The sequence below is a fragment of the Anoplopoma fimbria genome, chromosome 12, assembly GCF_027596085.1.
Source record: "Anoplopoma fimbria isolate UVic2021 breed Golden Eagle Sablefish chromosome 12, Afim_UVic_2022, whole genome shotgun sequence".
Lineage (NCBI taxonomy): Eukaryota > Metazoa > Chordata > Actinopteri > Perciformes > Anoplopomatidae > Anoplopoma > Anoplopoma fimbria.
The window spans coordinates 20,413,112-20,439,059 of NC_072460.1; the positions used below are offsets into that span (position 1 = coordinate 20,413,112).

The 25,948-nt window shown below is 39.0% G+C and overlaps 1 protein-coding gene across 1 annotated transcript; it reads left to right on the forward strand.

The window, feature by feature from the left end:
• Positions 1-5,257: 5,257 nt before the first annotated feature.
• LOC129100247 (chemokine-like protein TAFA-1) lies at positions 5,258-25,100 on the forward strand. The gene is made up of 4 exons (XM_054609833.1): positions 5,258-5,399; positions 23,475-23,615; positions 24,751-24,875; positions 25,068-25,100. Exons 1-4 carry the CDS (start codon positions 5,258-5,260, stop codon positions 25,098-25,100), a joined length of 441 nt encoding a protein of 146 aa, XP_054465808.1.
• The last annotated feature ends 848 nt before the right edge of the window (positions 25,101-25,948 follow it).

A 25,948-nucleotide genomic window follows, 5' to 3' on the forward strand; every position in this document is an offset into this window, starting at 1 on the left:
CAATCCCAGGCCGGGCCCTTAACCCAGATAACCGCTGACGGCCGATGACATATTTAAAAAGGCAGGTATAAAAGCCACCTATTGTATCAGTGTTTTTTCGTCACCTCTATGCCGTGAGAGGCAGCAGGTTTTACAGTAGAATCTCAGGAGGCACAGAGGGAGTTACTGGAATGGAACGGCGAAGCCCAGAGCCAGAAGGCAACAGCATCTGCTCTCTCTGGAGACTGCCATCAGCAGTTTGGGCTAAAAGAATGGCTACTTGTGTTGAAATACCCCATTTTTTTTTTAAATATTTCCTGACACTGCAATACTGAAGCCCTCTTTCTTCATTTGAAATTTTCATAATGTGCATGCAATGACATTTGGCTTAATGGTCAAATAGTGTAGCTTTCAGTAAATGTCAATCGGACTCAGGAAATAATGGAGAATAAAAGGCATTTCCAGTTTTAAATGTTATGCTTTAAAAAAAAATACAGAACTAGGCATGCATTACATTGGCAAACAGTTTTTCTGCCTCTTTCACCTGATTTTTCTCATATCACACCTCAGGTGTAGAAATGTTTGTGTCTGGGAAATTAATGAGCTGTTTGGCCTGAGAGAAATATGCCTCACTCTTATCCACGACAAAGATATAATGGAAAAGATTAATATCCTTAGAAGAATCTATTAAATGTTAAGATCAACTGATGTAAAAGGTAAGACACTCAATTTCCATTAAACATGAGGGGTTCAGTGAATTGAAAAAATATAAAATAAAATTCCACTCAAGACTTCAGTTATTTTAATAACAGTTTGGGCTGATTCTACCCACTAAGACATTAATACTCTACTGAATAAGATTCAAAGGCCAGATTCTCACACTGCCTTCTAAAGATAATCTTATTTCTTACTTGGCTGAACTTGTGAGTTGGCTCATGCAGATAAAGTAGACACCAACTGTTTCCCATTGACCTTTCCAGAAAGGAGCAGAGAATGCTTCAGAAAACAAAAACACTCAATGAAAATGCAAATGAAAGGGATCCCTCACTTTTTCACTGTAGGTAATTTTCTGGCAGTGATTTATTTATCTCACAGAGAAGATATTTGAATTGTTAAACCAACAGCAAGATAACATATTCTTATTTTGTTGAATGTTTTCACACCACATGTCACAGCTATGCAACCAAACAGCCTGTGTGAACGCAAGGCGAATGTGAGGATTTGTGTAAAATTACTGCAGGACTGCCTGTAGAAATATCTGACTTTTATCTACAAGAACTCCTCCTCCTCCTCCTCCTCCTCCTCCTCCTTTATTGTTCAGAAGGCATTGCGTGCTGATGCATGACATGATCTACAGTATGTTCTCTACGCCTAATTGTAATTGGCCTCCTGGGAATGGAGTTATTGTAATCAACAATAATATCATCTTAAAATGTCATGTTTTTTGGGGGGCAGCTAAACCTTTAGTGATTCCTGTTATGACAAGAGTCGACACAGCTGAGGGGGAAGCGAAATAGAAAACTGCTACATAGTTTTTTCCTCAGACATCTCCAGCTCTCCCACCCTGAGCAAAACACAATGATTTATTGACATTTTTACTCTGCCTAGCCACCCTCGGCATAAAGTAGCAACCAACACCTTATCTTGCGGGCATGCCATTTGGAAAGGAAATTGACATGGAATCATACAGGCGTTAAGAGTAGACCCATATTGCTGCCATTATTCGTAAAATACATGACTTTATGTTGTCTTTCTGCAGATGTAAGAAGAAGCACGATGCTTTGGTTATGTCCCTGAGAATCTCATCACTGTAGGTATGTAAACATTCAGGCCAAAAGTCCATGGGAGCTTATGGGCCTGTCTGCTTCCTGGCCATATCTGTGCCGACCGTTTTAGATTTAGGAGACAACTCTTGTGAACATTCTTACAAAAATTGTCTCTTTTTTTTCAGGATTACTTTTCAGAGAGCAGCCGTCAGAACCTTTCAGGGAGGAGTCCATTGAATCAGCAGTGCATGAACCTTCTTCAGACAGAAACTGGTGGTCTGCAGGTCAGGAAAAAGTCTGTTTGATTTGTTTGTTGCACTGCAAGAATGATAGATAAGATTCAGGGGCATCAGTTTTTTTTTTTATTGTAATAATTCCAGTACAAAGTTTGCATTTAGTGTTTTAGACGTTAAAGTAAAGGTGTGTCACAGCTAACTTACTTGGGCAACTCACCACCGCTGGGCAATTGGTAATGTTATTTATATATCTAAATGTGCTTAAGAATTCACATAAATAAAAAACTTAAAATCATAACTCAAAATTTTATGGGATGCAGATGCTCGCATACTGTATGCTCGCAATGTGTTTGAAAACCAAATAAACAAATTTGAAGATTAAATGCATATTTACATTGTAAAGATTATTTTTGTTGATTATAATCACGCTGATTATGACACATTCAGGTAGAGAAAAACGTGTTTTGCCACAATAATAACAGTACAGTAGTTTCTAAGAAACATTTGAGCAACTCAGCAATTTATGCTATTTGGCTTCCTCCTATATGTCCCAAATCCCCCTCTGCACAGAGTTGATTCTGCCAAAACCTCAGACATTAATGCTGCATTGTAGTGTGCCTACATCTCAAGCAGTTTCTTGCTGTTCCTCTCACTCTGGGTATTCTTCACTCCTTGCTGAACTGGGAATGCACCCTGTCTTCCTGAGCAAGCATCAAAATAAAATGTGAAGTGTTTATGCCGTAGAGATGGCAGTGTGAGCTGCAGGCCTTGGGCATGTTCTGCATGGCAGCGATAAAAACAATCCAGACACAATGCAAAAGTAAAGCTCACCACGTAGTGAAGGTGGTGAGGAATTGGGAGGATCGAGCGGTTTCCCACATATACAGATCGGCGCTGATTTACTCCAAAAAACTGCGCTCACCTCCCCTTCTGTGCTACAATCACCATTAGATCTCTATCATACACTGAAGAACCCCCCACCCCCCACTATAGGTGAAGATTACCTTCAACTGAATGGACATTATTCTTTTTTGTCCCAATCTGCTTTCAACTTGCTCTTCTGCTCAGCTTGCAAAAACATGTTCTTTCCTAATCTTCTCTTTTGCGCCTTCCTCTAACAACACAAAGGTAGGCAAAGGACCAAGCATTTACTTCTTTCTCTCCTCAAGTGCTTGCATTTGCTAATATAACACTCTGAATTTCTCGTTAAGTTTCATCGAATAACTTTTACTCACTTAAAACGATTAAGCATGTTCTTAGTTCTCTAAATGTAGAGCAGAGTACAAACTGACAACAACAAAAAGGAAAAGGAATAAAAGGAAATGTTCACTCGGGAGAAAAATAAATCCATTCTAAATGTAAATAATCGTTAATCATGTGGTCACAGTGATGTGAGTGGTGCCAGTTTCCCTGATTTGCATTTGTCAGAAGCATATGATCAGGTGGAGTCCCACCATGCCATATAATCCAGAGGCAGTCTGGCTTTAAGACATGTGATACAGTCTTTACACACAGCGAGGCTGTACGGGAACATTTGTTTCTTAGTGCTCGTTGAGGGGGGACTCAGCGAGAGTCGCTGCTCAGAGGCTGCCTCTCACTGGAAGGATGCAGACGGTGAAAGGAGAGATTCCACTACAGTTAATTAAGGAGCACTCCGCACGTGCCTGTAAATGCGAAGGGGCAAATGAATTCAGTGTCAGTAGGAGCAGCTCCTCAAGGGGAAGCAGTGATATTTCAAAGGTGGAATTGAAAGAGCTGTAAATCTATTTCCTGACTCCGGCTTGACCGTCATTTCTGAATCACTGGACTGTTGCTATCAAAGTGTGGAGCAGGGAGGCAGAGTGACTGGAGTTTCCTCCTCGAGCTAAATTCAGAGTTATTGGATGGGATCAACATGAGCAGCATTATGGATGGATTTATGTCACTCTGTTGAGATATTTATATACTCTTTGTTGGGTTGCTCAGGTAAGATTTTTTTCTTTCTACTCTGGGCAAAAATAATAAATCATGCTATTGTTAGGAGATTTAGCTCTTTGCAGAAAAACTGGCAAATCAAACATTTACCAGGAAAATCAGTTTGTATTGAAAGGCAAAATGAGAAATATGCAGACTTAATAATATTGCAAGGCACATTTTTGTAAAAAGACAGAATTGGTATTGGTACTGGTATTTTATTCCACGATATGATTTCATTTTGATTGAACAGAGAATTGCAATCTCCTTTGAGATGTTTGTTCAGCAAATTTGCAATTGTCCCAATTATTCCATTGCTATTCTAGATGATAAAAGCACAAGGAAAATGTGAAAGGGCAGAAAAGTATTCTAAACTCACCAGTAGAATCTGGAGAATGCACGTCATTTACGATTAGTATGGATGCAATGCAAATTTTTGAATGAAGTTTTTATGCACTTGAAACAATTCATTATCATGTTGAAAACATATCCTGAATAATTAATATAATTATTCAGGATATATTATTAATCCAAATATATATAATACATGTTTTGAATTTATGCATTTCAAAAGATGGTTACTAATCTCATGCTTGTTGGCAATGTGTTGCTGTGAGTTAAACTGCTGAAACATTTTGTATTTTCACCTTCATAGATTTCCTTCACAGCCATCCTTCTCCTATGACCAGGAGCATTCCTTCGCTGTTGTTCTATTTCTTCTTCCTTTTTTTTATGTTCTTAACAGCCTGGTGAAACATTACAAGGCTTTTGATTCCTATTACTGCTGTGTCACTGTCACATTATTCTGACAGATACAGAAAAGCCTCGGCAGCCAGCTGCTTGCAGAATCTTATCTTTCTTTAAGTTTGATTTAGGTTTTGAGGCAGGAGCACAGCTCAGGAGTTGAAGGGAGTCAGCCTGTCAGGGGAAATCTCTGCTGCATGGGAAAAACTCCCCAGGGATCACTCCACATTTGCAGCGTTGTGGCTCAGGGACAAGACAGGGCAAACTAGGAAGACGAAACAGTGAAGAAGTCATACTTATATAATCATGCTAATGATGAATTCCGATGACTAAAAGACTCCACTGAGGAGCGTTAAGGCCAATTATAGACGAGAGTGCTTCTATAAAATCATGAAATTTATTTATTTGTATTTATTTATTCATTTTGTATACATAGTGTGTGTGTGTGTGTGTGTGTGTGTGTGTGTGTGTGTGTGTGTGTGTGTCTGCTTGATGTGTGTGTGTGTGGGGGGGGTTAAGGTCATAGGTTGAGAACATGATGTATTTTGTTTTGACTCCACCTCTGCCGGTCCTTAGCAGATGTGTCCTGTCATGTCCTGGCTGCTCTGCCTGTGCCTCTGGGTCAGTGTGACTGCCATTCAGCTGTGTCAGGCCACTTTCTACGACACCATCCAGCAGCATCATGGGACGAGGCCTGGACGAACCACCATCCACATGATTGGTGAGTCCGTTCTCTCCTGCTCCGGGTACTACACATCTCTTAAAAGCATCAAAATGAGAAGCAAATGTTTTCTTTAAATGTCATCTTGTCAGTTGCTGCCACCGACCCTTGTTCCGTTACTGTTGCATCCCGGATGTGGTTGCTCTAAGAAAATAACAACACTTGATCTTGTTGTTGGTTTATATTTCCATCTTTACTTTCTAACACTCATTGATATATTATCTGTTAAGCTTGGACTAACAAGCAATTATTCAGCAAGCACATTTCACAGCGGCTGTTTTTCATTAAGATGTGGTCTTGATAGCATGAGAATTTCTGTATTGAAGATCACAAAGACAGACAAAGAATGCCTTTGCACTTTCCTTCTTGAGCTATTACAGTTGATATTCATGCTACACTGCTCCTTCTCAATTTGATCTGTGCGATTGTGGTCCCTGTGAAATTGCACTGAATAGAATATGACCGAATCATTGCGGTCAAACTTTTGTTTTCATCAGGCGGATGCGTGCTGTGGTTATGGTAAATAATTATGATCTCAGGATTCAACAGAGGAGAGGAAGCCGAATGCTGTCAGAACTTCAAAGGGAGAAGTAGCTGCTTGAGCGTGCAGGTCCTTGGTGTCTATTATTTCCTCTATATGTGCCGGTGCAACTCAAGCATACCAGCAAGGGGTCTTTTCAATACTCTCAATATTGTGAGTCAGAAGACTTTCTGTTCCAACACCCTCATTTCATTACTCACGTATGCACATTTGTATTGGAGGAGAAAAAAATGTTTAAGAAAAAAAGAAAAATACACTCGCAAATAAGATATCTTCTATAAAGTGGTCTTATGTCAACAAAAGGGAAATGGAATTAATTTTTCAAATGTGCATTCAGGTGCCTCTTTGGAGGAAACTAGTTCAAAGCGAACAATTTGAATCCTTCAGGACCCTCTGCCACTAAAAGTGTAAATGCACTGTCATTCCATTTACCATAGTATGGCTAGTCCTCACTCCAGGATAAATGAGATGCCAGTTTTATGAGAGGAAGATGGGAAGCCTGTCTGGATTGATTCCGACACTGGGACATTTGTTCTGTGCTGTGTGCCGTGTGCCTGTTGGATTGGTGGGAGGATTGGGGTTGACGGGTCATGAATTGGTGGCAAGAAGGCCATTGGTTGCAGACCATTGGGCCAATCATTAAAGGCAGCGAAATGCCACAAGTTCACGGTGACTGGTATTGCCAGCGGAAATCGAGATTACAGAGGCCAGAGGGATCAGTTTTGTCCTTGCCAATAGAAATTTAGATCTATTGAAGGATGTTGTTTAGAAAGCCAAGTCAATTACGTGTAGTGACTTTGGGAAACAGCCAAAGTGTGACCTGATGTTCAGACCCTGTCAACATACACAATCTCTATAAATTGTTAGTTGTGGATAAAAACACAGGTAGTGTGAAAAGTCATAAGAGAAAGGAAGATTACAGATTTATGAGCGGCATTGTGTTGCTCACACCAAATGTATTCTCAGTCATAATTACTTTAGACAGCATATAAGCAACTTTTCCACTCATGCAATAAGATGTTGACAGCCTTATTGCAGAGAATATGTGTCCAGAAGTCCATTAGCTGGATGACCCTTGAGTAGGTGCTTGTTTGTGTGCAGTGATTCGGACAAGGCAGCCGGCTTCCCAGCTCTACTTACAGATTGCTGCCTGCCACTCTCTTAGATAGGCTTACGGCTGTTCTCTGCCTTCCTGGTACAGACAGTGTTGCTCTCTGCGGTATGATTCATAAGGTGCTGTATTTATTTGGTGCAAAGAGCGTGAACTGTGCACAAAAGAGAACAGATTGTGTTTGTCCTGCATCGGTAAAGTGAGTGAAAGTCAGAGATGTTGCTTTAGGGGTCATGCATGTCTCGACTCATGAACATGTCCAGAGGAAAAACCACAGAATGAGAATCCTCCTTCTCTAAAACATTGACTTGCTAAACAGAAAAATTACCTCCCACTTGCATCGATTTTGAAACTTAATCCAGCATGAAAATATGCTTTTCAGGTGTGACAATATCAGCTCTTGTATGATATTCGGTAAAGCCTGATATGTATCCTGACTGCAGAGAGAACAAAGGTGCATTGAATGTGGTGAGCAGCAGTCTATTTCCCACAAGAAATCCTGCCATTGGTGATGCAGTGCATCATGTGCAGGTGATAACAGAAACAGAAAGTATAGCTGCTGCCCGAGGTGGCCTTGATCCTTGCTTACTCACACCAACAGTCGGCTTTGCGGGGTCAACCTGTTCATAAATGGAAGGTCATCTATTCTCAACACTGTGCGGATAATCTCTTGCCTAGTGGTTGCTGTGAAAATGTGTAGCTGCGAGTGAACAAGCATAATGGGATAAGATATTCAGAGCAGCAGAACCACGAGATAAAAGCAGAAGTAATTCACTTGTAAGTATCCACTGTATATTATAATTTATTCAGACTTAAGTCATAAATACTTTACTCTGTGTGATATCCGTTTCACTGTCTTCCCATCGCACCACACCACTATGATAGTCCTCTATAGCCGCTGAGTTACCCTCCCTCCTTAGTCCTCTCAGTCCCTCATTAAGATTTACCTTTTCAACACAGATGTAATCTCAATGTTAAGCAAATGTAATATCAGTTTTATTCTAGAATATGAAGTATTTCTTCCAAGAGTAAAAATACCATTTAAATCCCTCACGTCTCCCCTTCAAGAGCTTTAATGAGGAGAAGATGATCAGGGCTTTTTTTCTCCAATGTACTCCAACAAAAGAAACCACTCGCTGGTAAAGCTCACAATGAGACAAACATGAAAAATGGATTTTCGTCTGTCACAAACAAAGGTTGTATCCTCTGCGCACGGTTTAGACACTGACGATTTAATAGCCTTATATAAGGCATCCTGGAGGCACATTATTTTGACATACATTTTCCTCCACCCCTCCCTTAGACCTCCTCTCAACCGTGCTCTCACTAGTGTCATTGCTGCTCCACTGCAGTGCCAATGGGAAGTGGCATGCACCCTCAGCCCAAGGCCTCTCCACATCTGGAGCTCAACAAACCCACTTTGTCCTGATGTTGTTACACATGCCACTGGGACGCCGAGGGACCCCTGACCACTCTGTAAAACACCAGAAACTTACTCTACAGCCTTCCAAGTGTATTTCCTTTGCTTTGTTGGTTCGGTTGTAAGGAGAGGCAAAGCTGGTATATTTCATCAGCAATAAACTATTCATGTAATTTCCTTGGTTAACTCTAAAAGAAAAATACATATTTAAGTAAATGAATCTTAGGACAATCAGTGGCCTAATTATTACTGTATGCTCACAGCTACAAATTGGTTTTACATATTTCAGTATTTCCCATTTATTTCCTCTTTCAGGCTATGAATTATTCATAAGAGAGAGCTCCTCTAAGCTTGTGGATATTTGTTTAAACGGCATGTTTAATTGAGGTCTTTCAGCCAATTCTGTACAGGGGCTATGGTTTGTGGTCACATCGCTTATATGCAAAATGAATTTCTCTGGCCCACAGCTTAATTAATTAGCCAGCTTTTCCTCTTAAGACTACACCAGCTGTTTCTCGTCTAAGCCAGAATCCCCAAGCATTAATAAAAGGGGTGTTAACTACACACAAAGTTCACAGCTTGATACATATCGCAGTGTTGGAGTCACGGTTGATTTTTAAACAAAATAAAAATAACCTGTAATGCCTGTAAACTTCTTAGAACATACTACTGACAATAGAAACCTTCACCTGAAACACATTTTTACAATGAATGCTACCTGCATACCTAGATATAAAATCTGAGTATATAAAGACAGTGCAGGGAGGGCGGTTGTGCTGATTCCTGTGGGGTGGGGGGGCCGAGAGAGAGAGCAGGCCTTCTAACAGCGTGTTGAACAAGTGATGAACGAGCTCTGGCAAGTGATTCTGATTGCCACCCTGGAAATATACCTCTGTTCAAAGAAGCAGTCCAATATAAGTACTGTAGAAAGGCGCACTCAGTAGAGTGCAGATCTTCTCCAGGTGGGTCTTCAACGACCACTGCTGTAAGGTGTGATTCAATGAATACAACCCACAAATGGCCAATACCTTGTCTTAGTTGCAAGTGCATCACTTGCATATCGCACAAAACAGATATTCATACAATGATGTCAAAAACAACGGTAAACTCACCAAGCTGTCTGTTTAAAATAAAAGTGAGCCTCAGCGCAGCGGCCGAGAGGTACTCAGTGAGAGTGTACTGGTAGTTCCGTTAGCTGTTAGCAATTAGCCAAACATACCATCCCAAACTGGAAAATTGTGCCTACTGTTTCCGCCCCACTGCTTCTCTGGGCACATAGTGTAGCGGTTGGGGGTTGATGATGCACTCAGCTGTGTTATCACTAGCGACCCCTAGCGGGGGGGGCGTTTAAGAGTGGTGAGTGAGGAAACAGCAAGCAGTCAATGGAAGAATAAAACAGGCAATAAAAGGTGTTTTGAGAAAGTGGGAGTCACCGCAGCCACGAGAGGCCATGACTGGAGACATTATGTGTTCAGGTAGTCTGTCCATCTGGTCAATTGTTAACGCAATATGTCAGGAACACACTGTAGGGAATTTCTTTAGATTTGGCACAAATGCCCACCTGGACTCAGAGATGAACCAATTAGATATTGGTGGTTGGTCAAGGTCACAGTGACTTCACTTCCGTCCTGTTCTCTTGAATGTGATATCTCAACACCTTGAGCAAATTTCACAAAATTGGCGAAATCATTCACTTGCATTTGCATTCACTTTAACTGAATGTGGTGGTCAAAGGTCATGTGGTGGCCACACAAACACATTTTTGTCAAGAATTCATATGATAATTGTGCAATAAATATTACAATTTCACACAAATGTCTAAAAGGATAAAATTATGAAGTGATGATATTTTTGACAGACATGGATGTGAAGTGTAACTTGACTGGTTGGCAGAGGCAAACAACAGCAAGGCAGTGATTCTAGTTTTGGTAAATAAGACAATAGCGATAACAAATACATTCTTATTCTACATAAACTATTAAAAAATATATATCTAATATACTATAACTATATATAACTGTTAAAAACTATTACATTAAAAGAATAGTTTCTTTTTTGGGGGGTATTTTGTCAAATACAGATATGGAATGATTGCTGGTGATATGTATGTATAATTGTCGAATGACGAGTCTCTATTTCATTTTGTGATTATGGTGTGTTAGTATTTGTGTGTGTGTGTGTGTGTGTTCTTCATAACTGTTAAACAGCATGCACTAGGGACCATCATAATTATGTGCACCATCATCATTCATCTACCTTACACCGCTGTATAACCTAATATATATATTAGAACGAGAAGAAGAATCTAAAGCAATGCACTTTCTGTATGCACAGCTGTGTTTGGAGCTTAATGCTAACATCAGCATCATGTTCACCATCTTTGTTACAAATTAGCACTAAACACATAGTACAGCTGAGGCGGTCATTAGCACATTTCATCTATTAGCTATAACCGCTTATCCTTGAGGGCAAAATATTTCGGCAATACATTCAATGGTTGTTGAGATATTTCAGTCAATCAAAGTGGTTGAATGAACAACCGACCAAGTGGCATTGCCATCCATAAAGCCACGCTACTATCTATCTAAGCAAGGGTTTCCAACAACTTCAACATTCTTACACAAGTGAACTGTTAGAAACAAATAGTTTGAAAAACAACACTTAATGGCTTAATTAAATCCATTAGAAAGTAGAGTATAGGCTAAAACAGCATTGGCCTCAGGTGTCTAATGAGCTGAGGTATGTGTTTCAGGGTTAAAAGAAAATAATCAACATTAACCAGCGGTTCACGAGCTGGGCTATAGTCAACCACTGATGTAATTAAAAAAAAAAATTGTGGAACTCAGACTTTTAGTACATGTCTGCAATGTGTAAGATGTAAACTGTGAGTAGGGGGTATTATACTAATACAATTACTTGAATTAGGATAGTGAACTGACACACTTGTGGACTAAACCAAATAGCTAATGGGGGAATATACTGTTACAACTGCAATTAAGGGGTACATTTAATTTACAGCACTGCTACCATGAATTGCAGCTCCTGGCAAGAAAAACAAAAAAATCATGACTGCAAATAAAGGAGGTTTGTTGTTAAGAGACGTTTGCTTTTTAATAACTGCAGAACACATTTTGCCTCAGAACAGCATAATTAGTTGATCTTTTGTAAACCACTTTGCTCTGTTGGGTATAAAAAGCAGAGCATCCTCTTAGGGTCATTAGCAAGATTTTAAGACCCCTGTTTTGTTTAGTAGTTAGCAGCAGTTTTATAAATATGTTGTTGTGACAGCTGACATAGCTGAAGGATACTTGACTCTGAAAACCCTCAGTCCTGATAAAAGCGTTCAGCTTGCTTTAATCCAGAAATAGTCATAAACAAAGCTTCGCTATTACAGACACTATTGTTTTTGTTGTGTGAAAACAGCAAACCAAATAAGTGCTTTTGCCCATGTTAGACCATTTCTGGGAAACTGATTGTGCCCGCAGAACATTTTGAACTTTACAAATAAATAAATCAGTGGCTTCTTAACAGAGTTTATGTATTACATTAATCTTTCAAATTGATAAATGTGTAATGATGGTGTTAGGTGTAATTAGTTTTAAACTGCCACTACTGTGAATAGTGCCTCTGCATTAGACCAAGGTTTTAGAAACTTTTACAAAGTTATACAGTTTTAAAGAAGGGTGTATGATATATTCATTGTAATGAATTTAATTCAAAAATAATATTAATAATATTGATAAATAGCTGCTATGTTTAAGTCCAAATAGCTCACAGCCATAGGGAGGCAATAAACAACTGGCCCTTTGCTGTGTTTGTGCTTCTCTTTTTAGTCCTTTCAAGTCTCTTTGAGTTTCTTTTTCTTCTCTTTGTGGTGTCAAAGATCTGGGTAGAAAAGAACCTGACCTGCCTTTCTTTTCATTGAGTTTCAGTGACTTTCCAATAGGAAATGTAACAGTCACTTCATACAGAGGTTCTGGTCCAGGGACCCTGAGCCCGTTCCCAGTAGGCCCGTTCAGTAATACATGCATGATACTTTGTTTGTGTTTGCCCAGTACACCCTGGCTTTAATGCTCAACACGTCCTCCGCTGCATTATTCTTTGAACACCTGGGGGCGTACAAACAAATCTCCTGTGCAGAAGCAAAAAGTCACTGAGTGTTAGTGAAAGAACGTCTTTTCATTTAACAATGACAGAAAGTGAACAGCAGAAAGCTGAAGCACTTTATCCCTGCGCAACTGGACTCTGTCCTATTTCAGCCTTGGGTTAAGCCTATTTGAAGTCACAGCCTTAAACCCACTGAGTTAAAGGGTAACAGACTATAGTAAATGCAGTGCCAGACACATTGATAGCACTTTACATTTCTCTTGATTAATAACATGGAAATAAAAATAAATCAAACCTCTTTTAGCTTTTGTTCCCATGCCAAAGAATCAAAACAAGCCCTCAAAATGGGAAGGATCCCATCATCACCACACTTCACAGTAATTGCTGATGTCAGTGGTTGCACAAGCCTGTGTGGGTTCATGTTTGAGCACTGCTCCTCTTTAATTCAACATTTTCCCCATGAAACAAAATCTACTGCTAAACTAATGATAGCTTTGTGTCCCCACTGTTTGTTAATATTAAATCAGGAAGCTCAGACTTTCTTGTCTTCAGTGTACTGAGGATTGTTCCTGTCAAGGTAAAAGGCTACTCTACTGCATACTTTTCACATCAACCCACATTGATTTGAGAGATGTAACAAGTTTGTCATAGGTTGTTTTTTATCCCTTTATTCCTTTGTGGAGGATTTTCAGGGTGTGGCAGTCTTCAGGCTCTCCCTGCTCTTTGGATGATGAACATGGTTTTTGTCACTTCATTGTTGGGCATTCGTGGTGGAATTTGGATGTGTTTTTTTGAAGATTTGACGACCCACTTGTGAGACGCATCGTTTATTACAAAGTAGTTACAACTGGATCTGTAAATTCTGAGCAATTGCATGTGACTAATATCCTTCCATCCCCAAATGGGTTCAGTGTGAAGAAAAAATACTTCTATTAATTCATCCTCTGTATTTGTAGTGGGAAAAAAGGGGCCTCATATCCTCAGTTTTCTTGATTTTCTCATTGAATGAATTACTTCTTGCAGAATGGGAATTATGCTTGAGAGATCATTTCATATGGCATTGCCTTTGTGATTCCACAAGCCTATTTTAAATGCTTGGAAGAATTGTGAAATTCATTATCAGTACTTAGACCTCATTAAACTGAAAAGAGGCATCTCAACTTACTAATTGGTTCCAAGGGGGAGGATAGTATGAGAAATAAGCAAAGTAATTAATATTGGCTTTATCAGGCTCTATTGCAGATTTCGTTTTTTTCTTTCTTCTCTAATATCTCCTCGGTGTGCCATAAGTCATGTGGCATATTTACACTAAAGATCCAATTACCTTTCCTGGAGAGACTGGAATGTGCATGTGTGACAGTGGGGACAAAAGTGGGAAATATATTTTGTCCAATATTAACAACTCAATGGCAGAATTGATCGAAACATTTCATGTCCTGCCTCTCTGGATGAAATTACAATTTAAAAGCAGGTACATGTCATACTTTTTTAAAAGGATCATATTATGATCTGATACTGTATCTGGTTATCTAGAAAAATGTAATGAAGCAGTCAGTAAAATAAACATATCTACAATTGAAAACGTGTTTTATCGGTGCTGAAAATATTACACCATACAGTATCACATGTTCTATACCTCCCTTAACTGCAGTAAGATGTGATCAAAATGTTGATCATGTGACACAGTCGCAGAACCCTCCCCGCCAATTTATCCCTTTATCAGCTCATAGGTGTTGCATAATCCTCACAGTCGACCCTTCATTGTTCATCATACAGCACAAAAGGTCATTTAGCCTTTGTATTATGCATTAATACACGGTTTACATGTTGCAGGCACATTTGCACACTGCGTAAAATGTCTGTCTGGCAGTGAGAAGGCCAGCAGTCACATCAGAGGCTAGCAGCTGTTCTCTAAAGGCTCTCTGACATGACTCTATCTCTGTTTCCTTTTCTTCCTTCTGAATGTAACTCTTTCATCAGTGCAGGCGATCTAAAAATATGAAATACCAGTTCTGGACATTTGCCAGTTGAGGAAAAGGGCTTGAACGAAGGACAGGAACAGCTTGACATTTAAAAATATGAGTGACATCTCACTGACAGAAGACGTGTTTTTACATTATTATTTTGCCTTTGTTTATGTGTGTTTAATGGACATGAAAGCTGCTGTCTGATTGCTGTTGTACAGTCAATTGCAATGGCATGCTCAATAAGCCACACATCACCACCATAAAAGCCAAATAACCACAGGCATTTATCTTTCGCGAATCCGAATAGCATTTAATGCCCTTGATCAGGACCCGACTCGTGGTGTCCTGGGCCTGTGTTGAGTGTGACAACAGAGAGGACCGACTTTGAGGCTCGTATGCAAATGCAAAATCCATTCCTTACTACTCGCTGCTTCCTCTGTTCCGTGCAGTTTTCATGCATCTTAAAACAACACCAGCTCCTCTCTGTGTGCAGTCATTTTGCATTTCAATAGTATCACCCATCTTTGGCCCACTGCACAGGACCAATCTGACAGCCTCCTTGTGTGACACCCTGTCAAAACCAGCAGCCATATTTTAAGGCTTTCTATGCTTTTATTGTCATGGACAGTGATTTTTATTTTTTTTTTATGGAAGCAAATAGTAGTTTTGTATGCTTTGTAAATTGTTCTGATTCTCTCCAGCAAACACATGCGCTCTCTCCTATAAAAAAAAAAACATGGACACATACACACACACACACATTCACGTGTTAACTAAAAACATACACGTGCATTAAAAAAAGAAATCCAGCTTGTTAAGAAAAAATATATCCTCAAGGGTTGATACCTTTGCTATCTGAAGCTTTTTCCCCAAACGCTGTTAATTCTCAAAACAATTTGAATTCTCAAGTTTACTCAAGCGTTTCGCAGCGGTTTACACTGACACACAAGTCCTCTGCATTTTTCTTCAGCCTCAAAACAAATTTGCCCCGCAGTTTATCGAACAATATGTCACTCACTTTCACCCCAGCATTTGTCTAGAATAACAACGGTAAATCTGAGGCTTCAGATGTTTTCACAGAAGGAAGGGAAAAAAATAGTCACTCAATTTGACAACATGCAGTCATATGTTTTGTACCTCTCACTGTCTTCCATCTGCATTAATTTGACAATCTCTAATCTGGCGCTCCCATTTTCTGTCAGCGACAGAACTGCTGTAGCCTGCTGGCTTGGATGTCTGCAGAGAGCATGCACAAAGAAAGTGGAGCCTATTATGGGTCACCTTGGACGCATTTCCCATTAAAAGGTGACAGGCATGCTGCTCTACAACACGGACTGCTGTGGTTTGGAAATAAGGACCTGCTGTCCCTTGTAAATTACTTTTAAGCTATCCAAATACCGCCAGTTGTACAGACTGGGAGTTTGCATGGACTTACATGTGACATGGACTCTGAGCTTGGAGGGAGCTACTGGGATCTAGATGTCACACAGTTATCAGTTATATCGTCACGTGGCACTTAAATATGTTTGAGCAGAGTGTGCACATTCAGTACAGACTGTGCAAATAGTGCCACTGGCTGCCAATCACCAGAATCCAAAGCCCTAGAGAGACAGGTTACCTGCTAAATTGAGTCCCTGAGGCTTTCCATTTGGTTTGTATATGGAGTGTAACAGTGACATCTCTCACTGCTATTCTTTGACTCTTACATTAAATTCCTATTTCACTTGGATAATTAGGTTTTACCGAAATGATTAATGTTCAGAATCCCTCTATAAATTGCACATATAGTACTTTTTCATGTACACACAATGTTGAACGCCTGTAACAGATGGCAGAAAGTGTCACCATTCAGAAGATATGCTTGCCATCAGGATCTCCAGAGACAAACCACACGGTCTGGGCTCATTACAGAAGACAGCGAGTCATTGCATACTTATTGCATACTGACGTTTCTATTGAGATAGACTGACCATTTTCCTCTGTGCAATGGCTGTTACATCACATTTGAAGAACCATTTACTGGTCCCACAAGAACTCTACTCACATTCATTAAGGCAGGCAGAACCGCAGATCCACAGGAATTCAGAGTCGGCGCTACGCGTTCATGTCATGCATGATTTGACAGCATTTGCTTTCATCCAGGCTTGCTGTCCATAACTCATCCGGTTTTGATGCTTCCAGCGTGACTCATTGTGCCAGAGAATGTCGACTCAACGACACTCAGCAGCTGAGACACTGCTGCAGCCAGGTGTTGTCATTTGTGTAGATAATAGCATTACAGTTAAGTGCTCTGACAAATTTCCATGTGGTAGACTTGAACAAAGCAGGTCCCTCTGCGAGAAGTTGTGTAGCATGTCAGAGGGTTTTGTTATGTTTCACAAGTCCTTTTACTTTCACTATTCAATTTATTTACTGTCAACACACTGTTACATCTTCATTTGCAGACATAAAAGGAGCCATGCTGTGATAAGTCAAATAATACAATAGGATAGAATTGAATAAATAGTAATTGAAGACCCAGAAAGACTGAAAAATGGGTTTTTTTCACATTTCTTTTGGTTTGGGCTCAAATAAAACATATCACATGTAATAAGTTATCATATATGTGACAAAAAATTTTAAACATTTTTGAAGTACACAAGCAGACATTCAACGCATGTTTCTTTACAACAAGATGATGATTTTTCTAACTCTGAAAATGCCGCAGAGTCTGAAAGGTTGCTATGGAGTCAGATGATGAGAAAATAACCTTGGAACAGCAGTTAACAAATAAATCTCACCATAAGGTTTAGTTGTGATGTTTCTTCTTCAATTTAAGTCTGAGGTCTTCCAAATTTCCATTTACAATTGAAATGATTTTCTACCAGTTAAAGTAAGATCTATTTCAAATAAACGTCTGTTAAGTCCCTATCTTTCATCAAATGAGGTAGCACAATGGTGACTGAGCCTGTGACTCACTGATGAAAGCCCTTGCAATTGTTGTATATCTAACTGTGTCTGAATAAATGTCTGTGGTGACATTCTCACAAAATGATTGCAGTTACTGCTCATTGCCATAGGTGCCGCCAAAGAGAAGGAAACGTAGATCTTCAAGATAGTCACTTAAAAAAAGAATATACAGCACGGATGCAGTTATAAAATCAATCTCATCACTAGGTCAGTTTAGTAGCTGGAGTTCTGGAACTTTCAATCATATCACATTATCTTCATCAGTAGATGGAGTCTTAAAAAGTGTAAAAATATAAAACAATGAAATGCATTTAAAAGAAGAATAAGGAGTCTTTAAAGTGCATCGAGGGTGGAAGACATATCATGATCCTTTTCTTTAATAAAGTCATTTTATAACTATATAAAAATGCTCCGCTACAAGTAAAAGTACTACATTAAAAGACGGTAGTAAAAGTATTTTTGGCAAACTTGTCAATATTAAAATCAATCAATATCAATGGCCCATTTCAAAGTATTGTATATAGAATATAAATGTGTTAGTAGCATTTTACTACTGCAACTGCTCAAGGTTGAGCTACTTTAACTTCATTATATATTGTTAGGCAGTTCAATTAAACAAAAGCCCCAAACTTAAAAACTTTTTTAAAGTTCCTAGAAAACGTATTTTCATAAAAAACAGGGAATAAATCTACAGGATTTCAGATTTTCAACAGATTTTTATTTTAGATGAACTTGTGTAAAGAGCTGACTCCAAACAAGAGTGTACAACGCACATAGTTGAAGTAGACCTATGAAAAATGAAACTTGATTTTAGAAAATACTTGAACTGAATTGGTTTGCACTGAAAGTAAAATAAATGGGTTAGGACACAAATAGCGACTAAAATGACTTGATAAATTGATATTTTTGCAGGGAACAAACATAGGTGACCATATATATGTTTTGTATGAAAAAAAGGAATATGGGTTGTACGTCTACTTTTCTGTTCCAAAATGTGCATATTATTTTGTCACATATTCAATATCGTAAAGTTTATTATATTTTAGCCCAAACTTTAATCTAACACCAAAAGAAATATGAACAAAATCTCAATTTAAATCAATTCTGGACTCATACTACACTAATTTTCCAGTCTGTCTTGGTCTGCTATTCTATCTATTCTAATCTTTGCCTGTTAGCTTTTTTTTGCCTGAGGTAACTGTGTCCACCAAAGTGTGTTTTTTCCAGCTGAAAATGCCAGGCTCTCTTCTGAAAACATCCAGCTCGGAGCACTTGAGAGTCATATAGCGGACTAGATGTAAAAATAGCATCCCTATTCTGACCCTTTTCCACCATCATGTAAATATAAACATCACAAATAATATGCAATTGCGGCAAAAAGCCTCTGCACAGTGCATGAAGAGGTCAGCTTGGTAAGAGAACACGCGACTTGAATCTAAGACTTAGTTTAGACGAGTGCAGATGAGACCAAGAACAGAAAATTTGGACCAAACTAAATATAGCAATTGGAGGATGATTTTTTTTTTTACAGGCAGAAAAGACTAACAAAAGAAATCTCTGCACAGGAGAGAGGTCAACATAAGAAACATAACCGGGAACAAATCATCTCAGAAACCACGACAGAACCTCCACTCATCTCAGCTTTTTCCAAGCCTGAAAATGAGCAGTGCCTTGTTGGGCGCAGGTCGTAGGTGGGCACCTCTTTTCCTGACAGCCTCTGACTCCTGGCTCAGAGTAATAACAAGGCAGGAGCACAGAGCATGGCAACAAACACAGGGCCGTTCCAGTTGAGGCCCGCTGCTTCGGTGTGACCCCTGACCCCACGGATGACAATTTCAGTGCAACCCTTGTTCCCTGTCAGTCAAAATGTTGCCGGAGAGACAGCAAAAGCTCACACACTCACACTCTGAAGCTGTCATTCGGCAGGCAGACTTTGTCTCTGATAATGGGAGGGAAATGGTAATACAGAAAACAATTATACCCTTGCATGGCTCCAGCCCTCACCTGATGAGAGCGTTCATCTCCAGCCATGTTATTCTCCGTCTCCCTCTGAAATATTCATAATGCAAAGATGGGGCTTCAGAGCATGCAGCGTGTTGTACTCGCAGGCTGAAACCATGGGTGAACTTGAAAAATGCTCATCCGTGTTGCATTGCTTTTGTTTAAAAAGGCACCCGGCACACCTGCCAGCTGGAAATACCACACTGATTTGCATTTTTATTTGATTTTAATGTATTCTTCGGAGGTGATGATTTCCAAATATAGAGTATCCCGATTCTTTGCCCTGTTTGCTAGCAACAAGCATTGCAAGTTAATTCTGTTGCGTCGAGTGTTTTTAATAGATCAAAGAGGAAATCTAGGGCTGTCTTATGCAATTAAGGAGATGCATTAAGAAGAACAAACCCCTGTGGGCTGTTGTTTTCAAATGATGCCCCACTGCTTCCACTGGTGCATCACGATTAAAGTTGCACAGACATGCCCTTTTGTTGAGTGCATCAGACAGGAGGCAACATTCTCCCAGACCAGATACAAGATCTGGATATTTTTCCGTTAAACCAAAGGCTGTTGATGTTTTCTGAAATAAAGAGCCAGGAGTCATCATATCCCCAAGAAACTCTACCGATTTGGCAAGAGGCAGGAAAAAAGACACCCTCTCTTTATTCTTTCCTCCTCCCGTCTGGAAATGTGGCTATCAATTTTGTAACTTAAAAACTGCCTTATCCAATCAACACCTTGACACTAGTTCTGTTTATTATTACTTGTTATTTAACTATTTAACACGAGCAGATTTACAACCAGGCACTGCGCATATTCTGCATACCCAGGCTTGAGAAAAACACACAAATCCCAAATGAACTTTAATCAATTTGATTCTGATTTCTGTTAAAAGTTTTATGGACATAAGAAGAGAGATTTTTTTTTTATAATAGAATGTGGTAGAGCTGAGAGAATCAAGAGTGAGACGAGCCCACTGATCTACTTCTATCCTGCAGGTCAAGTGGGGCGCTGATGGTTATTCCCCACAGGAGCTCGCTTGATGGTTCAATTATATCCAGAAACTGACATTCAACTCTTTCTCTCTGTCCTCAATGACTTTAAGCTACTTCATGGCTTAGTTCCCAATTAACAAGTGTCCTATGTAACGAAACCATCTGAAAACTGATGCATCCTCACTCTTGTAATCTAAAATGACTTGACATGTTTTCACAATAACACTTAATTTTAGCATTCAGGCAGTAAATAAACACAAATATATGATTTTTAAGCTATTTTAGATGCCAAACAATTAGTAGATTAATCTGTTATTTAATTAACAGAATGTCATTCTGCAATCATTTCTAACTTGACTCATTGTTTTAGTCATTGCTTTGAGTTTTGGACTGCTGGATAAATAAAACAAGCTATCTGAATAACCTGCATTACCCTAAGGGAAATTATAACAGGCAATTCTTTAACTATTGTTTTACATTTTATAGACAAAACAATTAGTCTATTAACTGGGAATATTAGTCTATATTGAAAATAATTGTTGTTGCTTTAAATCAATGTTTAAACTCCTACAAAACATCTATAATTGTTGTTCCAGCAGTTAAGGAATTGTGTAGCTATAATCCTATATGATGATCTGTTTATAATCCACACTGACATATTATTAAGACTTCAATTGAAAACAAATTTCTTTATCGATTAAACCACCAAGTTCTGAGAGTCCAAGATGACTTCTTCATATTTCTTGTTTCATCCAACCAACAGTCACCAACTCGTTTACTTTAATCCCCTTTATTTAGCATTTTAATTATATAAACATTGAATAAATAGTTTATAACACACTATATTAGTTGTTTGCAGATATAAGGTTTTCATTAATATACAGTATTTATCAACAATTATAACTTTTTCCACTTATAAGTGCCCACGGGAGGAGTTATATGACAAAATACTTATAATTAAATGTTTATATATATTGGTTTTTAAATCTTATATATGATGGGGGCGTTTAAGGTAATTTAGTATAATATAAAAATGCAGAAAAGCTGCCAATCGTCACATTTAAGATGCTGGAACAAGAAAATATTTGGTATTTGTATTCTTTCTCAAAATTGTTGCAAACATTTCAACTAATCAATTAATCTTCACTTCTTTCAGTTTACATATAATTATATGGTTACAACTGCCATACTATGTTTTCAATGGAGTAATTATCCATTTATATACCAGAAATGGATGCTTCATAGAACAAGCTATAAAGGAGTATAGTTACTGACAAATGAGAATGTCTTTATATCCGCTTACAACTATGTTAAGTGTGTTATTAAGTGGAGTGAATGTTTAAATTAACACTAATAAATTTCAACACTTGGCTTTTATATTGATTGAATTAGGATTGACTGAGCTGCAGTGATTAAATGCTTGCTGTTCTAACTACGGTAGTTTTTTTCTAAGATGCTGAATTCCTGCTTATAACTGATCGGGCCTCACAAACCAAAATATTCAAATGTAGTGAAGCGATATATGCAAATCCAGCCATGACACATTTCACAAACCCACAGCTCATTGTCAAACATTACTTCAAATCACTTTGCAGGCAAAATACCGGCAACTTTTTCCCCCTCTCTCTGCTTTTTCTCTCTGCAACCTCCTTGATCTTGTGTCGTGCTGACGGGTGTAATTGTCAGATGGTCCTCTGCTGCACAACTCTCATATGTGGAGAGTCTGAGCGCAGTGGGTGGGAGAGGCCAGCGGTCGAGGTGGGTCGAGTCCGTTCGGTCCAGTCCTCTTAGCCTTCGGGGCAAAGTCAGTAGCTCGGCGATAATTGCATGGTTGAGCCAGTGTTCATATTCATGATAACCCTGAAGCAGGCCTCTTCTCCTACGAATAGATGTAGTTTTCTTTCTGCCTGCTCTCACACATCTCTTCATCAATTCAACAAGCTGCAGGGGTCTCGCTCGCTCAAAGAGTGTAAAGCACAATTATTCTTGTTTACAGGACACTTGTTTAATGTTTCGCACTTATTTTTGATTAAGCATGCGATAAATGCCATTAAGGTACCTTAAAATACATTTTACAAAAGAAACAATGATATGACAGTCAGTAGTGGAGGAAGTATGCAGATATTTTAATAGCAAAAGTAATAGTATTGCAGTGTAATAATAGACTGTTGTAAGTAGAGTTCCTAAATTCAAAATCCTAGATAAATGAAATGAAAGGAGAAAAAAAAGTTACATTCTTTTTCTATTTTTCACTTTGTTGTGACATATTGGATAATGTGAGCATTTATTCAAATTCAAATTATGAGAGAAGTCTAGAGAGGAACTGCTAACAACTCGCATGTGAAACAGGATAAAGGGCCACAAGCACGCACTGCTTTTTAATTATCAGTGTACAACCAAAAAGCTTGGAAACCACTGGTTTGACCTTCAACAATGCATTTTATAGTCTTGTTACATTTTTATCGAAAAAGTTAGTTGTAACTACAGTTTTCTGATTAATTTCAAGGGAAATGTATTTTTCTTCCCAACCGAAAGGTCCCAGTTTGAAATAGTCTGAGACGGTTTGAAACAAGTCAAGGACATAAACAAACAAAAAACAGAGCAAAACTACTTTGTTTGGGTACTTTTTTAGGTTTAGAACAAACATCATGGTTTGGAATAAAATGAAATTGAAATTGAAAACAAACAAAAATGCAATAAAAGTACTTGGTTACGTTCAGGATACAAACAACAATCTCCTTGGCGATAGCCCTGTGTTTTTTGACACTATTCGATACTTTTTTGTGACATGTGGTTATTTACCACAAAATACGTTTCATTGTATGGGAACTCATTTCTTTCTAAAATGTAGTGAAGAAGTATAAGTAGCCTAAAAAAGAAATACTTGAGAAAAGTCTGTTTGGCCACCACACAGTGAGCAGTTCTGTTTGATCCCCCTTGAGATGCTGATTTAATGTAGTATGTGTCTGTTTTTTTTCCTTTCTGCTCAGAGGGGGGCACATGTGAAGTAATCGCTGCTCACCGATGCTGTAATAAAAATCGTATTGAGGAGCGGTCTCAGACGGTCAAGTGTTCTTGCCTGCCAGGGAAGGTGGCTGGAACCACCAGAAACAGACCTTCATGTGTCGACGGTGAGTATTTTAGCAGATAAGGAAAAATAGCATAATGGGTTTTACTACAATGCTGTACAAAAGTGGCACAAAAAAGAAAAAAATAAATCGTAGTTTTCAATGCAAGCCACACTGCAGGAAAAGAAAGGTTTCCATTTTCTTTATATAGTAAAACTAAATATGCACTGTATACAAATAGTAATATTTTGACAAAACTGCTTTGCACATGTATTGTAAAGATACAGAGATTTGTTCAAATAAAAGCTTAAGTCCCCCATGCAATGCCTTGTCCAAGATAAGAACAACATTACATTGGATAATGTCACAGCCAAATACTGGTGCTGACAGACAGCAGAAGGGATCTGCAGGGGTAAGCTTTACTCCAACAGTCACACACAACTGCTGAATATATCGCACCTCAGGGATGAGTAAAGAAGGTAGGAATAAAAAATAAAAAAAGCAAAGAGATGCAGAGGAAAGCGGCTGTTGATTACACAGGTATCTTGTAGATATTTAATGATGGTTTTATACATGCTTTGACATATGTCGTACACAGACTCAATCCTTTGTAAACAATGGATTTGGTGCCAAGGTCTGACACAACTAAAACACATATTGGCTTGAGGAAAACCTCTTACCTGCAGCTTTTATCCTAAATCCTTTTGCAAATATTACTGAAATCTCAGAGCGGTCACGGGGAATAGGAGGTTGCTGGATGTCAACTCTGACAGATCCCTTTCCTCTGCCACACATTACAAACCATTTACTGTCTACTTACCCTGTATTTAAGGCAATTTTCTCTCCTGACGGCAGAAATGTGGCTTGCATTGAAGTCAAGTCACAGTCAAATATACCGATCCACTCACTCGGTGAAAAGCCTCAGTTCAACCCACTGCATTCATGTAGCCTATGACTGCATCTAATTAAGAAACTGCATTGTAATTGGCAAGGGCTTTGCACGGTAACAAGTTGTCGGAAGCACATACATGTGACACAAAACGCCAACTGTCTTACTGCCACCTTTGATGCTTAGAATTAGACACCCCCGCCTAATGGCCATCCATCTGCAAAGTGTTGCGCTGTGCAATCAGGTTTTGCACTCTGTTAGGGTGAAAGGCACCTGCATCACCATTTCTCTTGTCTTCATTGCCTGCAGCATCCATAGTAATTGGGAAGTGGTGGTGTGAGATGGAGCCTTGCCTGGAGGGGGAGGAATGCAAGACGCTCCCTGACAACTCGGGCTGGATGTGTTACGCCGGCAACAAGATCAAAACCACAAGGGTAAGATAACCGCTCTTGACCACGGTAAAACGAGACGTTATAGCAGAGAGGTGGGAGAGAAATGTGCAGCGCTGCGACACTCGCTGTGGCATCAACGAGGCAGCATAGTTGGCGCGATTGAATTTTAGTGGAAATTGACTTGTTAACAACACGCTCCAACCCCTCATTTCCTCTTTTTCTTTTTCTCGTCAGAACACTCAGCCATACACAACATCAACATATTAACACTTCGTGGAATGGACGCAAGGGCACGCCTCCGGTGGAAAGGTTAATCTAAAGGTCAGCCTCTTCATTTATACTGGGACACTGGTATGCTAATTCAGTTCGTAATTGCTAAACTTAGTGGAGGGCGAAACACACAATTTATGATAATTTCTGTGATACTCACATCATCCTAAATACATCTTTCCTTCTTGTTTCAGCACTGTCACAGGACCAATTATCACAAAGACAATGAACCTATTGTTGCTTTCAGAAATGTGAACACTTCTCAGATTAAAGTGTAAAAAGATGTAGAATACATAAAGCACATCCTGCTCAAGGCCACCGAAAATACTGACGCTCCATGATGCCTGCGGGGAACTTCATCATAACCTTGTAATGAGTATATTTTCATCATTTCTTTCCAACTTTGAGATGGAATGTGAATGTCTGTGCATTTGAATTAGTACCTGGAGAGCATTTAACGCGCCTCCTCAGACATCAGTAGGACAGATTTTCACTAACAAGCACCAAACAAGACAAGAATACATCAAAAGGACACGAGATGAGCAAGTACAGTAGACAGCCCTCAGGTTTTTCTTTTTTTATATATATACTGTAAGAGGAAAAATATTGTACAGAAATTGTTTGTCTTTTTCTTGTGTACATGAACTTTATTTATGGTGGTGTGGAAAAACAATCTTTCGAGTCCCTGAATGCAGTCTTGACCATCCCTCTTGTTACCCACAAAACCCAACACAGCCAAATTCTGATGAGTTCAATGATGTGACGTTAAGATAAAACAGATGAAATTGTGAGGAAGACGTTTTGCAAATACAGCTTGTGTGTCTTGACACTGTACATTTTACCAT